The sequence below is a fragment of the Centrocercus urophasianus genome, unplaced genomic scaffold (genome assembly GCF_019232065.1).
Source record: "Centrocercus urophasianus isolate 14NV4802_14NV808 unplaced genomic scaffold, USGS_Curo_1.0 seq_9, whole genome shotgun sequence".
In the NCBI taxonomy this organism is placed as follows: Eukaryota; Metazoa; Chordata; class Aves; order Galliformes; family Phasianidae; genus Centrocercus; species Centrocercus urophasianus.
This window is the reverse complement of record NW_024885532.1, coordinates 30,806,503-30,822,805: the sequence shown is the minus strand read 5'-3', so window position 1 is coordinate 30,822,805 and position 16,303 is coordinate 30,806,503. Positions and strand designations below refer to the sequence as shown.

Genomic DNA, 16,303 nt, shown 5'->3' with positions numbered 1-16,303 from the left:
GTAGTTGGAATTAGATGATCTTAAAGGTCCTTTCCAACCCAAACTTTTCTGTGCTGTTCTGCTCAGGAACTTAGCAGGTTGTTACTTCGGGTAGTATGGTTAGGTCATGGTTGGACTCGGTGATCTTTAAGGTCCTTTCCAACCTGAGTGGTTCTGTTCTATGATTCTGTGGAAATGTATCTTAGTAAAACCTGGGTCCTATTAGCACTGTGTTTGGTAGTGCCACTGTATTCTCCCTCCTCGGTATCTAGCTCCTAATGGTTCTTTTGCTCATTCTAATAATACTGTAATATTGCCATGCTGAACTCAAGCAATCTCTAAAATAATCTGAAGGTATTTTCTATTAAAAAAAAATAAATTCATTTTCTAAATATGTTTCAGGTTCCCTAACAATGCTAGGGAGAAAAGCAGAATGGCTTCCAGAATTTCTTTAAAAATACAATGAAAGGTAATTCAAAATCGTGGCATTTATTCAATGCCATGACTCCAAATATGTCTGCATTTGAAGAGAACTTTCACCAGAAAGGGACAGACAAAACAGCTCCAGCTCTTTTCAATGCAAGAAATGTTAAGCATTGGACTCCACTTTGAAATGGAGTTCACTTATTTAGCAGACCTAAAGAACAAATAAAACATACACACAAAAAAAAGCACAATTCTTTAATAAGGAAGAAAAGCCCAGAGTATGGCACAGTGTTTTGAATACACCCTACCTCCCCCAAAACACTAGAAATCCATATAAAATGTAGTATTTTACCTTTTAGGTTTTTTTGTTTTAAATTTTATTTTTATTTTATTAAATCTACAATTACTTATGAAAATACTGAAGTTCCTCTCCACATTCTCTGCAAGATCCGTGCTAGGCAACCTCTCTCCTGGTTCACATAACCTGTGGAATGCAGATATGATCCTCCTGTAATTAAAGCTCCCTGATGTTGCCATCAGGAATTCTATACAGAGAGCTGGCAGGCAGCATCTCTGCCTTTATCTGATTCCTTAAAAACTCTTATGTAGAGCCAATCACAAGCCATTAGAGGAAAAGGAAGAATATAATTCATTTGAGCTCCTGGGAAGAAAAATATTATGCAGTTCCTTTTAACGCTGATGTTATCTGCAATCTTCCTTATATATCCAACACGTTCTTAAACAAGCTCCCCCAAAAAGAACTCATCAACCATGATAGCACATTGTGAGGTTTGGCTTACTTCAAAAGAGACACATTGCGAATGTTTTGAATACAGACCAAACAAAGTTATTTGTGCCCCATCAGACTCTATTAATAAAACTGGAAACAGATTTCAGAGATCTCTGTATTTGAAAGATGAAGCCACTGTTTGTTTGCACGGCAGTTGACCTGCATAGCTCACCTGTAACAATCAATCAGAAGCAAGGATTCAGCAAAATGGACAGCCCTTGAGTACAGATGATGGAGAATATTAATTCCAGTAATAACTGAGTATCTGGAGGCTTGCATGTAGAGACTGATGTATTCCACATCTCACATCGTTCTGTGAGAAGTTAGAGGGCTTTGAAAACCTCACAAGTTAGAGCCCATGAAATGTTCACATCAAGAGGGAAAGCAAAGACTGATTTTAGATTTCAGTATAATCTTCAATTCAATCCAGACAAACATGAGGGGAAAAACTGAACAACTTAGACTGTAAAACCACTCTAGGAGAGCAAACAAGCTGCATCTGGATTATCTGCATCTGGATTATTTAAACTTCCAGAAGAAAAGTTGCATACGTACCTACTTATCTTGAAATAAATTAATTTTTGCTAAATGAAAACTGAAGATTTCACATATCAAAATTTCTTTCAAAAAGATGCTTTCACTGGTCATCTTGGACCCACAGCTGAGAGACCAGGCCAAATAACGTAAGAAAAATTTCATTTTAATAGTGAAAGTAACTAGTGGCCTCACATACTTCAGGTTTACAAACATCACTGCAAAAAAAAGTACCAAAGTAATGTAAAGTTATACACGTATATGCACCAAGAAGTGCATGCAATGCTGCGTGTGGAAACGCTGAGACAGAGACATGGGGAGCATGCCAGGATGTCCTGGTCAGCTTTGAGCTGCTGCTCCAGGAGGATGCAGACCTTCTGCAGGTCTTGTGGTCTGGCTGCCAGTCCATGCAGATGACTAAGGCAGATCTGAAATGGTATAAAATCCCTATGTGCTAACATCTGAATTTCACCTAAAGATACGCAAACTGATACATGACAAACTTCTGACAACATAATTCAATGTTAAGGTACGTGTGTGAATGATTAAGTCCCTGTTCCACACAGTGAAAGGCCACAGATGTAGTAATCACAACTTGAAATACAGCAGGGTACGATCTGCTTGTAAGTACTATGTCTATTCATTACAAACAGTAGAGTTCCCAAGTGGAAAATGACTTGAAACCAAATCACACTGGATATTGTCATCAGGAGCATTTTTAGTTCTGATGCTGAGTTCCAGTTCTTTGGTCAGTCACTTCTCTCTTATGCTAGCTCTGTAAATACTCTGACTTTTCATTCCTTCAGCTTCCACTCCCACAAAGTGGCAACCCGTTAGGTAACTTGGATGCACTCTTTATAAAGTTCTGATCTTTAGAGGAAATCAGGAAGAACAGTATTCCAAAATACTCCCTCTCTTCTCTAACTCAGAAACCAACAATCGACTTAAAAACCAATTCTAGAGAACTACATCATGAAAAATGTAATTGCCATAGAACTACTTTTGTAACAACAAACTGAGATATAAAAGGCACTGCATTTAAACACGTTCCTCCCACAGCTCAGGGCTGTCAGCCTAACACAGGACACTCCAGATACTTAGGGTGTGAAACACTGAAAAGCACAGAAGACAGCAGACTGACCATGAGGGCTCTGCAAAGGGTGCAGTACTTACCTTTAGAGAACATATTTTATTTCATATTAGTTTCTGTTCCAATATACAAAATAGAGGACCGTAGTCCCAATTAACATTTTACATAGTGACACAGCAAATCATTTCCACCATTTACAACAAATGACAACTTTCCCACACTCCCCCCTGTATTATAGTCAAGAAATAATTCCATACTGCTTTACATACCAAACAGTTATATTCTGCACTTCCCTGCTTCTTTACTTTTTCTAACATAGTTGCAGTTTCTGATAATAGCTTAATTGAGAAATTACAATTATTTCAGCTGAAAAAAAAAAAAAAAAAGCAAAGTGAAATATATAATTTGGAATACTATCTCAAAAACCCTACACAAAATAAAAGTCAGTGTCTTACAAAAATAAGTTGCAGAAGTAAAACCAGTGAATAAAACACAAGTGTTTTACATTTCGTTAGGGTATAAAGTATTTAGCAACTAGCCTCAGCTTTGAGCTACGCCACAAAAAAAGAAGGACCAAACATTTATCAATTAGTAAAAAAGAAACACGACAGTTCTTTAGTTCTTTTACAATACTGTACCTTTAGTATGCAAAGGACTTCATCCTTTAATGTGCAGCATTAATCAACTGCCTCACCTGTTAGCCCTTTTCCCACAGAAAGCTGAAAAAAGGTTTTAAAATTATTTTAATTCCTTAAGAAAAATCCAATTGTATTTTCTGCATCCCCCACAATATTGAAGCTCTACTTTGCAATGCTGGTTCTTAGACAGTTTGATCACTATAAATGATTTTATATAAAAGTGTTCTAGCCTAACCAGGGCTTTAGAAACTTTGTGTTTTACAAAAGCAGTTTGTTACAGTATGACAGTTGCTAAATAGCCCAATTTATTCAGTGACCCTGTTAAAGATTAGTTCAACTGAGTGAATAGGTGAAGTCATTTCCTGAGCTAAAAGATACAGGTAAGTAAATGGTTATAGCAGCAGACAGGAGACATTCTTTTTAAAGTTTGCAACAGTATCAATAAAATGACCTTAGAAAACTACAATAAGGTAGAAATCATTAGCTGAAGAAGGGAGACAAGGACATCCGAAACTTGATTGCCATCATCAGGAATGAATATCCCCCCACTTTCCAGAAGTTACATTCAGCTACTGACAGACAAAGTACTGTTAAGAGGAAGAATGTCAAATCACAGTAGTTCACATTTATTACAGATCAGGTGTTTTGTCAAGATTTAATTCTTAATGCTATTTCATAAACCTAAAGTGAAGTATAAGCAGTTGGTTTCAGAATTTTTCACCCTAGGGGTGAAAAATCCTCTTCTTTATACTACTTTTAAAGGAATTTGTAGTTTATCTCCAGTCTCATGAAATTCTAAGCCTATTTCTTTTTATTGCTTAGACACAATTTGTACTTGAGATCTTGAGTGGTTTTTGAGACAGTCACCCACGTGACCAACATAAGTAACATAAGTGGATCCATTTTTAGGAGAGGGAATGATATTCTGAGAATGGTTCCAAATTGCTTAGAGCACAAGACATTAACAAACAATTAAAGAACTATCAAGACTGGTATACCACCACCACACCACCTTTTTCTTGTGATATGCATTCATTAAAGTCTTCTATGTATTATTTTGATCACTTTTTACACATTAATGGAAAGATAATATTCTGATTTAATAAAAGTACCCCACTTAGATACCAGTTCCTCCAGAAGGAAATCTCTCTATGTTACTCATTTTTAAAGACATTGCAGGCATTGCTTTTAGACTTTATATCAGCTCTCTCTTTTTTTTTTTAAACACTTAAACATAATTAGTTTTAATTCAAATTAATACATAAAATCCCCAATACCAGCTAGAATAAATGAGATTCTAAGTAACAAGATCCTAAGTAACAATAATTTATAAATAAACATATGCTATTACAAACCAAACCTTTCCCCATACGGAGACTAAAAGCCATAATCTTGACTGATTGTTCCCGATCATACATTATAAATAACGTAAGCTTCTTCAGAGAAGCAAGACATAATTTGCCTCCCTGACACTAGTTTGTATCTTCGGTTAAACTACTACTATCAAGAAGGCAATTGGGCCCAGATATATCTTTTTGCTTACACAGTAACGTTCCAGCCTCGTTCTTTCAAAATTAAGCACAGGAAATTAAGTTTACAAAGAGTCCTTTACCTCTTACATGTGAAGTCTATATAAAATAGAGATCTCTAATGCTCCTATTGCACCAATCTGGCAGTGCTGCTAGAATCTGATTCAAATTCCACTGAATTCCATGAAAGGTTTTCCAGTGACCTTAATAGGCTTTGAATTAGGACCAGTATTTGAAGACAGTACATCCTAACAGAAAGCTCCTGCAAGAGTGGCTGGTATCTCTTTTTTGCTTATGAGATGCAGTGGAGATGTGCAGTCAGCATGATACCTGAGCAAATAAAATGAAAATGATACAAAGGTCTTAAAAATCCCAAGTTCTTTGCTTAGCCGTGTGCAAACTGTGCTACTGCCCCTGGAGCTTCCAGCTTCCTTTCTTTCAGTGCTTGCTCCAATCCAAGATAGAGAAGATGCGAGGCGTAACAATCTCTCTTCACTGTAACTCCCCCTCAATCCCGAGACTGATAGAAGAGGATGTAACCAGACTCAGAGTTCTTTGAGATGTCTGACGTCAACCCGTAGAATTCTTCAATCGCTTGTGCATCAATTTTCTGTATGTAAAACACCAAACACTTAATGTAAGAACATCTTGCATAACATACATCACATTAAGTTCCACTCTAGAAACTATTTTCAAAGAACTTCCATGTACTAGATACAGTTCTGAAATCCAAATAACTCTTAAAATTGATTAAATTTTAGTTTCCTATCTGTCATCAGCTGCATAGATGGTAGCAGATACACAGGTTATGCACAGATGCGTGTTCACTTTTAAGGATTAGGTGAACCTATGAATGCAACCAGAGGTGCACTGCTTGCACAGGTTTCACATGGAATAATTTTAAAAATAACAATATTGTGCTGAGACGTTTAATTCACTATCTAGAATGTATGTACAACTTATCATTTTTAACCCTAAACACTGGAAGCTGATCAACTGCAGATGAGAAAAATCAGAGCTCAGAGAATGAAGGTTAACTTTTTCTTCAGTTCTTCATTCAAATTTTGTGGAAAGATTTTAAATATCTGTAAAGTGAAAAGAGTATACGCTGATTTTCATCACCTTAGCATATGAAACAAACTAAAAGCAAGCTATCTTGACGTTCTATGCCAAGGGCAATTAGGCTACAAACAACAAAAAAGCTGAAAGGTAATTCTTCCTTCACTTAGACTTTATTTAACCTCATTTCCATTGTAAGAATGGGAATCTTTCTCAGGAAGGAGCAAGTGTTCCAACTTGTCATGGGAATAACAGACAGCAAGATGCTTAAGATCTGGGAAGAGAAAAGATTCTTTCCTTCCTCCTTAGAAGGGCTCAGAGGGAAAAAATAAAGGAAAAAACCACAAGAAATTCCAGGTGTTACTGCTCTGGAACTGGAAAGACTGCACTTTGTGAAATTATATGAGATCTACCACAGCAGCTTCTTTTTTCCCTGGAGGAAAGTGAACTTCTGACCTTATCAAGGTATTTCAATTTACAGTGTATCTTGATAAGACATACAAGCAATCCTTTTTAACTTTCCCCAGTAACCCTGCATATTTCCATGTTTGGCATTCACTACATGAAAAACAATCCATAATGCGGCTTGGTGACAAGAAATTCTTACTACCCTTGACTTGCTCTGCCAATTAACACTGTAAGTCTAATACCTGTCTCGCTCATTTTCCTTGTTTTTAATTATGCAGTTTTGTATATCGTAAGGAAGAATGAAAATTATTCATTGTACAGGCTTAATTAAATTTAATAAAGGATTTGGACAGCATAATCATACTTCTGTTGCTGCGTAAGCAAGGACAAGGTGGAGAAAAAGATGACAGAACAAGCAAAAAGCAGAAACAATCTAAAACAGTGACTGTTCTTCCCCTCAATAAAGAATAAAAGGTAACTGACAAAAAAAAAGCTGACAATGTCAAGACTGTTGAAGAAAATAGACAGTGATAGGACAAGGGGGAATGGTTTTAAACTGAGACAGGGGAGGTTTAGGTTAGATATTAGGAGGAAGTTTTTCACTCAGAGGGTGGTGATGCACTGGAACAGGTTGCCCAAGGAGGCTGTGGATGCCCCATCCCTGGAGGCATTCAAGGCCAGGCTGGATGTGGCTCTGGGCAGCCTGGTCTGCTGGTTGGTGACCCTGCACATAGCAGGGGGTTGAAACTCAATGATCTTTGAGGTCCTTTTCAACCCAGGCTATTCTATGATTCTATGATTAGTTAAAAGCTATTTATTTATTTATTAACTTGTTAGGAATTCTTGAATTCCTAGAAGCATGGCTAACATTAGCAACAATATCATAAGCAAAAGATTTTTCAAGGATTAACTTCTAGATTTTACATTGCAATCTGACAGGTTTCAGTTTACTTTAACTCTTGTTCCATTTTTTTCTGAAACCATCCAGGTCACTCCATCTAACACTACCAGACTGATGCAGCCCAATAGATCAGACATTGAATATATATACTCATACTGCGTGCAAGTGCTCTGATAAGTATGTGAAAAAAATCCAGGGTTACACAAAGCTTACCTCAACAATATCATCATCAAAAAGCAACCAAAAATCGTGACTCTTCACTATTGCAATATAATGTCCTCTGTTAGGGCCACTGTAAAATACAATTAAAGAAGAATTCAGATCACAACACACACAAATGTACAAATATGTTTCACTAAAGCGTGTGGCTTTTTTTCCTTGCAGTAAGTAGCATTTAACACTAATTAAATGGGCTACCATATAATTTCTGTTTGGATGTTTCTTTTCCTTTTTTCCACCAACTCAAACAGTTTTCTCAGCAACACCTTACACACCTATGTTTTATACATAAAATTAAGGACTATGCAGCCCAGGCATGAAGACATAAATGAAGGGAAATAAAATAGAAATAGAGATGTGAAATAAATAAATTATTTTAATGCTTCATAAGATTGAATAAATCCCAAAGAATTTCACAATCTTCATAAAGAAAAACACATAGTTCAACTACAGTCTCAATATGATATCTCTTTATCTGTTTGAATGTTAAGGAAAAAATAAAGAAAAAAACAACTAAGTTAAACTAATAATTTGGGAGATTGAAAAATCCTTACAGCAATGAAAGGGTTTCCAATTTAAACTAAAACAGCTATAGTTATATAATTAAAATAATTATATTATAACTATATTATATATTAGAGGGGGCCTATATATTAAGGGGGCCTGTGAGAGCTGGTCAACATTTAAACAGCTCTTCTTCAGGATCAGTGTGTCCCCGTGAGCAAGAAAACAGGAAAGGGTGGCAGGAGACCTGTGTGGATGAGCAAGGATGAGCATGCACAAACTCAAAGGGAAGAAGGTGGTCCATGAAATGGGAAAAAGGGTCTGACCACTTGGGAAGAATACAGGAATGTTGTCAGGGTCTGCAGGGATGCAACGAGGAAGGCTAAAGCCCACCTGGAATTGAATCTGGCAAAGGGGATAAAGGATAATAAAAAAGGCTTCTTTAAGTATGTTAACAGAAAAAGGAAGACTAGGGAGAATGTGGCTCCCCTGCTAAGTGACGGGGGTGTTCTGGTAACGGAGGATGCTGAGAAGGCGGAGATACTGAATGCCTTCTTTGCTTCTGTCTTCAATGAAAAAACTCTCCCTCAGGAATCCCAGACCCTGGAGGTTAGTGAGAGGGTCTGGGGAATGGAAGACTTCCCTTTAGTCAGGGAAGAGGTGGTCTGAGAGCGCCTAGGCAGCATCAGTGTACCCGATGGGATGCATCCATGGGTGCTGAGGGAGCTGGCAGAGGTGATTGCTGAATCACTCTCTGTCACCTTTGAGAGGTCTTGGAGAATGGGGGAGGTGCCTGAAGACTGGAGGATAGCCAGCGTCACTCTGGTCTTCAAAAAGGGCAAGAAGGAAGATCCAGGCAATTATAGGCCAGTCAGCCTCACCTCTGTCCCTGGAAAGGTGATGGAACAGCTTGTGCTGGATGCCATCTCCAGACAACTGGAAGAAAAGGAAGTAATCAGGAGTAGTCAGCACGGGTTCACTAGGGGGACATCATGCTTGACCAACCTGGTAGCCTTCTATGATGTTGTCACTGGCTGGGTGGATGGGGGTAGAGCAGTGGATACAGTCTACCCTGATTTCAGCCTGATTTTACCCTGATACTGTCACTCACGATGTCCTTATAACAAAGCTGAGGAAGTGTGGGATAGATGAGTGGACAGTGAGGTGGGTTGAGAACTGGCTGACTGACAGAGCACAGAGGGTCGTTGGTGGTGCAGAGTCCGGTTGGAGACCTGTAACCAGCGGTGTTCCTCAGGGATTTGTGTTGGGTCTGGTCTTGTTCAACACCTTCATCAATGACCTTGATGAGGGGATAGCCACCCTCAGCAAGTTTGCTGATGATACGAAGTTGGGAGGATTGGCTGACACGCCTGAAGACTGTGCTGCCATTCAGCGAGACCTGGACAGGCTGGAGAGCTGGGCAGTAAGAAACCAGGTGAGGTTTAACAAAAGCAAGTGTAGAGTCTTGCATCTGGGTAGGAATAATTGCATACACCAGTACAGGTTGGGGGATGAGCTGCTGGAGGGGAGCTCTGCGGAGAGGGACCTGGGTGTCCTGGTGGACGACAGGTTGGCCATGAGCCAGCAGTGTGCCCTTGTGGCCAAGAGGGCCAATGGCATCCTGGGGTGCATTGATAAGAGCGTGGCCAGCAGGTCGAGGGAGGTGATCCTCCCCCTCTACTCTGCCCTGGTAAGACCTCATCTGGAGTACTGCATCCAGTTCTGGGCTCCCCAGTGCAAAAAAGACAGGGATCTCTTGGAAAGAGTCCAGCGGAGGGCCAAGAAGATGGTGAAGGGCCTGGAGCATCTCTCCTACGAGGAAAGGCTGAGTGAACTGAGTCTGTTCAGCCTTGAGAAAATTAGACTGAGAGGGGACCTTATCCAGGTCTATAAATACCTAAGGTGTGGAGGACAGAGTGGCAAAGCTAGACTCTTTTCAGCAGTGTGTGGAGACAGGACAAGGGGAAACGGCTGGAAACTGCAGCACAGGAAGTTCCGCACAAACATGCGCAAGAACTTCTTTACAGTGAGGTGACGGAGCACTGGAACAGGCTGCCCAGGGAGGTGGTGGAGTCTCCTTCTCTGGAGATGTTCAAGACCTGCCTGGATGCCTACCTGTGCGACCTGCTGTAGGGAACCTGCTTTGGCAGGGGGGTTGGACTCGATGATCTCTGGAGGTCCCTTCCAACCCCTACGATTCTGTGACTCTGTGATAATGCACTGCTCTTCAGTTTAGGGCAGACAAGAAAATTCTCCATAACTGCAACATGAACAAAGAACTCTAAGAGCACCCTGATTGTTAAGCAGATTTCAGATAAGGAAATGATGCACTTACCTGAACCACGCAATTGAAAGTGAACAAGTATTTAATGCAGCTCTGGAACTGCCTTAACCTGTTAACAACACTCAAAGAATTTGTAGGTCTGGATTAGGGAGAATCTGTTATTAGAGTTGTATGATATGGGATACGTTTCATTTTTCTTTTGATATAGTTAGCCTCACATAAATACTCATATGAATACATTGTTACTACTTTCCAAAGTGAACTGTGGTGGCAACAAGGCCATGTATTCTGTCCAGATTAGTAGCACCTCCTCACAATGCTTTGTTTTCTAAGAAATTTTTAAGAGATCTTTAAATGCTATTAGCTATGTGATTTTGCGAGTTTCTTTCTTTTTTTTTTCCTTCATTAAAAAAAATAAAAAACACCTTAGCTTTTATACAAAAATCTCCTTCATAATATACTGTTATTACCTTCCACAATGAACTACCACAGCAACGAGGTCATACATTCTGTCAGGATTGGTGGCATCTCCTGAGGTGTTAAATAAACGAAGCTCTAAAGGAAAAACTACTCTGTAAGAGAGTTTTGTGTATCTGTGCAGCTGATCCATATATTTAAATCTCTTCAAATGGAGAGCCAGAATCATAGGCAGTTTTTTTACTTTCATCCTGAAAAAAAAAACAAGCAAACAAAAACCAATATTTCCAGTATTGAGGCAAACAATTCTGCTGACATTAACAAACAAGTAACTTACACAGTTAAGTCTTTAAAAAAACGTTGCGAGTATTAATAAGGTGCTCAAATCATCACCATCCATGTAACAAATACTGAATTTGTTCTGCACTGCTAAACTAAAACTGGAGTTGTATTAGAGGGGCAGTGCTTGGAGAGCTAGAGCCTGTGGGAAGCCCATGTGGGATCAGTTTGGGAAGAATGACATCCATGGGAGGAGGAGCATGCATGGAGCAGGGCAGAGAGTGACCTCAGAGCAGCAGCACAGACTGACATTATGGACTGACTCAGCCCCATGCTGCCCTGGGGGAAGGAGGTAGGAGAGGGTGGATAGGGGAAAGTGTTTGTAGCTTGGCTTTAGTTTCTCACTGCTCTCGTCCGTGTGCAACTGTGTTAGCAGTAAGCAATAAATTACATCAATATTCCTTGTGCTGAGTGCCTTTTCCCTGATCTCCCTTATCTCTACCATGAAATTATTCAACATATTTCCCCCCCGTGTCCCGAGGAAAAAGAACAGGAGCACAACGTGGTGGAGTTTAGCTACCTATCAGAATTAAACTAACACAGCAAATTTTAGACATACCTCCCTATAGCTTTCCTGAGTTTCCAAAAGCAAACCTAAACACCATTTAGTATACAGTGGAGATACTGCACCAAAGTTGTTCCAAAGATTCTGTTACAGTTCAATTTCCCATTAAACCAGTCAAGTCAAACAAGCGTTTTAGAAAAGGCAATACTACTTTGTCACATTTATACTACTTCAAGTTTTCACATCAAGCCCTTCATTTAACACTACCAAGAGATACAGACAGCACACTGTTATTCCCCACACCTCATGCTGCCAAGACAAGATAATGCTAAGCTCTAGCACAGTAATTTTGTACAAACATTGCAGCATTATTTTATTGAAGTCAAAGCCTGAAAGTGATAACCTAATTTTATTGATGGCTTGCTGGCCCCTTTCCCTTAGTTTGAGGGAGTAAAATTTTGCATCAGTGCCTACAAATTCACATCAGTAAACCATAGCTGACCTGGCAACAGAGACTTAAATTCTCTGGGAGATAAATTTGCCCGTATTAATAGCAACCAAGCTAGAGTTCTCTCCTTCTGTGCTGTACTGATCTAAGGCACATAATTTTATCAAACTGCCTTGAGCCATCAAAGTAGCTCCAAAGTGTCAACAGTACAGCCCAATGAAGGTTTCAGATGTGTCTACTAAGACTGCATTTTTGCAATGTCAGTAAATATGTTTGTACAGCATAATTCTTTTTCAAGAGATAAGGGACTATGGACAAAATCCTTCCCTCCCTTTTTCTCATTAAAAATAGACTTGATAGTAGCTGTGGAAACCCTGCTAGACTCAATTTTTCTCCTTTGTCTGCAAGGAAACTAGGAAATGAAAAATGCTGGAGAAGGGCTGACGGCAGAAGCACAGTTACTTTTTATTACTGATATATGGATATAATTTCTGCTCTGATTCTTTTTGCAAAATTAAAGTCCTCTTTTAATAAAAGAACTGTGTTTGATAGTAGGAGCTCTTTCCACAGAGAAGAAAGTCACCTTTGCTAGCTGAGAAGACACTATGATGGATAAACATTATGCTATAGAGATGGAAGAAAATTGTGACTGCAGTAAAACCAGTCACATTGAAAACAAGAAAAGGCTGTGTTTTGCCAGTATGTCCATGCCTACAGTACAGGCTTATGTCAACACAACTTATTAATGGTTAGGGATCATATTACCTCCCACAAAGAAAAAGAGCTAGGGCAACAGAAAACAACAGGACAGACCTTAGTTCACAACCACCCTCGTACACATCAGTTAGTAAGCTTAAGCAACATATGAATGCAGACTTTGCAGATGAAACATGCCAAAAGCCATATGTTAAATCTATGGTAAACTCACAAACAAGAACCAGTGGTATAACCAGTACAGCATGTCCCCAGCTCCATGTTCCCATCCCTTCAACTCATCTATGCACAGACAAATCCTTTCTCAGATTAAAAAAAAAATACAGCACAGTACATAGAATCAAGAGGTTTTTTTCAAAGATGTAAACAAGACTAAATTAAATATTAGACAGACAAGAAATATTTTACACAAATGAACTCCAGATTTCCATGGAACTTCTAATGCATTCCATGAGCACTGCCATACAGATGTTTACCACAGCTAAGTAAAAACTCAGAAAGTAATGCTACAAGCATAAGACCTTTCACCAATTCAGTCAGAATTATCAAACCATTTCTTGCAGCAATGGTAAAAATTATTTAGTTATTCAGAGGAACAGAAATGCAAAGAGTCCCATAAAAAAAATCAGTGAAATTTCATCATTATCAGCAATTCTTCCTTCATCACTCATAGCCCAACTTCTCTTTTTATCTTATTTTTGGCCTTAAGAATATTACTTTTAGAATGAGAAAAATAAATAATGATCAAAGGCCCCCCAGAACACTCTCGATAGATTCTCATTACTTACAAAAGGAGGCTCACGGAACTGAAGTAAGAGAAACATAACCAAGTGACACTTTAGAGGAAGAAGAGCGAGAACATTTAGTAGAGAAAGCACTTTCTCCTCCTGCCTCATACACACACAGACACATGCAGAAACACGAGTATTTTCATGAAAATACTTGCATTGTTCTTCCTTCTGATCTAACCTACCTTTTATGTGCTTCTTGCTTACTGCGGCACTCTTCACAGTAGTACTTGTATTCACTGCACAGAGTTTCTGTATTGCTGAAACCCCTGAAAGAAAAAAAAAAAACATTATAGAGATACTAGCTTCTTACCTAAAACATATGTATAAACGTATGCAAAAAAGCCCCATCATTTTATTAAGCTTACACAAACTAAAATTTGCTAAGTCAAATGTCCATGAGCTTTTAATTTTACTTCCTTCTTTCAAGGTCAAAAAAAGACAGGAAAAATATAGTTCAGATTTTTGCATCTACCTTAAGCAATGAGTAATTGAAGTATTTTGTTCTACATCAACAGAAAGATCTAAGAAGTCTTCATCTTTGCTGCTTATCTGCAGGGAAAAAAAAAAAAAAGCGCAGATTAAAAGGTTTAAACCTGTTAAACTCATTCAACTCTTTACCAGTTTCACTCCTGACAGAATAAATCTTCTACCTTATAATGGCTTCCCAAAACTTGTTACAAGTGAAATGTCTTAGCACAACAGACACTTGCAAGATCTCTGTTTCTAATTGTGTTCAGAAAGAGGGAAACGTACATGTGCCCAAAGAGGTAGAATCATTTAGTTGTACATGCTGGAAAAGACCTTAAAGACCACCAAGTCCAACCACAACCTAACCATCCTACCCTAACTCTAACAACCCTCTGCTAAATCATGTCCCTGAGCACCACATCCAAACGGTTTTTAAACACATCCAGGGATGGTGACTCAACCACCTCCCTGGGCAGCCTATGCCAGTGCTTCACAACCCTTTCTGTAAAGAAGTGCTTCCTGATATCCAACCTAAACCTCCCCTGATTTAGGCAGGCCAGAAGAGGCCATTTCCCCTCGTCCTGTCACCTGTCACCAGTGAGAAGAGACCAACCTCGTTTTCTCTGTAAGCATCTTTCAGGCATTGGAAGAGGGCAATAAGGTCTCCCTTCAGCCTCCTCTACCCCAGACTAAATGTAAATGTAATCAAAGAAGAAATTTCATCACAAATCCTGAAAAATGGTGATGGATGAAATCCATAGTGGTCCTGATAATCAGCAACATTATTAAAACATTCATGAAATAGCTAGTGTCTCTCCTTTAGCATCTGGTAGTCTTTCCCTTTTGTACCTTGAGATATTCAGTGCTGCTGGTGAGAATGTCTACTGCCTTTTATGACTACTACATACAAAGGTGAATGTTTTTAGAAAACACGCCTGGTTGCAGTACTGAAAACTTGTTCTTTGACTCAAGAGACGAGAAGGGCACAGTTGCTAAGGGCAGCATACACGAAGAACAAAAACACAGCTGGTCAAGACAACTACTTCTGAGAACTAACATAACTGGCGAAACAAAATGGAGTTGAGTTAGAATCTTCTGTTAATATCTGTGAGAGGACTGGGGAAAGATTCCTCCCACTCTTCTATAGATAAATTTCCAAGAATAAGTGCACACACAGAAAATGGATTGCTACACCAGTATGCATCAGGTCTATAATATAATTTAAATGTTTAAGTTTAGACTTCCAGAAATTTTTCAAGATGCTTTTTGGATGGGAAAAGAAGCCTCCCGCATCTTCAGCGGGTTGTGTGTTTCCCATCTCCTGGGAAGTACTACAGTTTAGGAGCATGGAGATGAGCCATGTTTCAAAACAACCCACTGCAAACATCGCTTTCAGAACTACCAAACTTAAGAGTGGTACGCAAAGGAGTCTAGTGGAAATCCTAGGGGAAGGGGACACAACTAGGGCAGCTGATCTCAAATGGCCAGAAGAATATTCCATACCATAAGACACCATGTAAAAAAAAAAGCTACAAAACTGAGGAGGGGGGATTAGCCAGAGGGTTGCAATTTTTGCTTGAGGACTGGCTGGCTATCAGTCAGCAGGTGAGCAATCGTGTGTGTGTATATACACAAATATACACATATATATGTAACATTATTATTATATCTCGCCTCCTTCTCTTTTTCAGTAAGTAGGTTTTATTTCATACCACAAATTCCACTCCTCTCCCCCCCCAGTTCTCTCCCTTTTCCCACTGGCAAAGGCAGGAGAAAATGAAAGTCAGCACAACAACTGGCTGTTGTGCATTTCAGATCATGAAAAGCCATTCTATGGTTCATCAAGTGCATTTTTTCCATCTATATTCATAGTTCAGAAATTGCTATTCTTTGTTTTTTTCAGCCACCAGTATCTGAACTGCCAATTTACTCACATAGTTTTACAAAAAAAAAAAATAAATAAATAAAATTAACCTCCCATTCTAACCATGCCCCCTTTCTCTCCAGAGGTTCTATTTCCAATAAACATTACTATTTTCTTATAAATCATGTATTTATTTCCAGTAAACATCAAATCCTCAGACTAAAGTAATCTTATCTTCTATGCTATGTATTCCAACTATATACAGGATGTAAAATGAAGATGGACATGGTCAGAAAACCTCATCATTTGCAGAATGAAGTCCCAGTCTATTCAAAAACCCTCATGAGTTCTCCTAACACAATATATGCAGCTGAATAGTGATGTAGAATTCAGGCA

General features: G+C 38.9%; 1 protein-coding gene across 1 annotated transcript in view; it reads right to left on the bottom strand.

Moving 5' to 3' along the window:
• Nucleotides 1–645: 645 nt before the first annotated feature.
• USP12 (ubiquitin specific peptidase 12) overlaps nucleotides 646–16,303 on the bottom strand; it is a 36,714-nt gene continuing 21,056 nt past the window's right edge. Inside the window, exons 5-9 of the mRNA XM_042838957.1 lie at nucleotides 14,048–14,124; nucleotides 13,758–13,841; nucleotides 10,832–11,029; nucleotides 7,568–7,646; nucleotides 646–5,596 (exon numbers count right to left, since the gene is read on the bottom strand). Of these exons, the coding sequence (XP_042694891.1) occupies nucleotides 5,495–5,596; nucleotides 7,568–7,646; nucleotides 10,832–11,029; nucleotides 13,758–13,841; nucleotides 14,048–14,124 (540 nt within the window). The 3' untranslated portion in view covers nucleotides 646–5,494. The remainder of the gene's footprint in view (nucleotides 5,597–7,567; nucleotides 7,647–10,831; nucleotides 11,030–13,757; nucleotides 13,842–14,047; nucleotides 14,125–16,303) is intronic.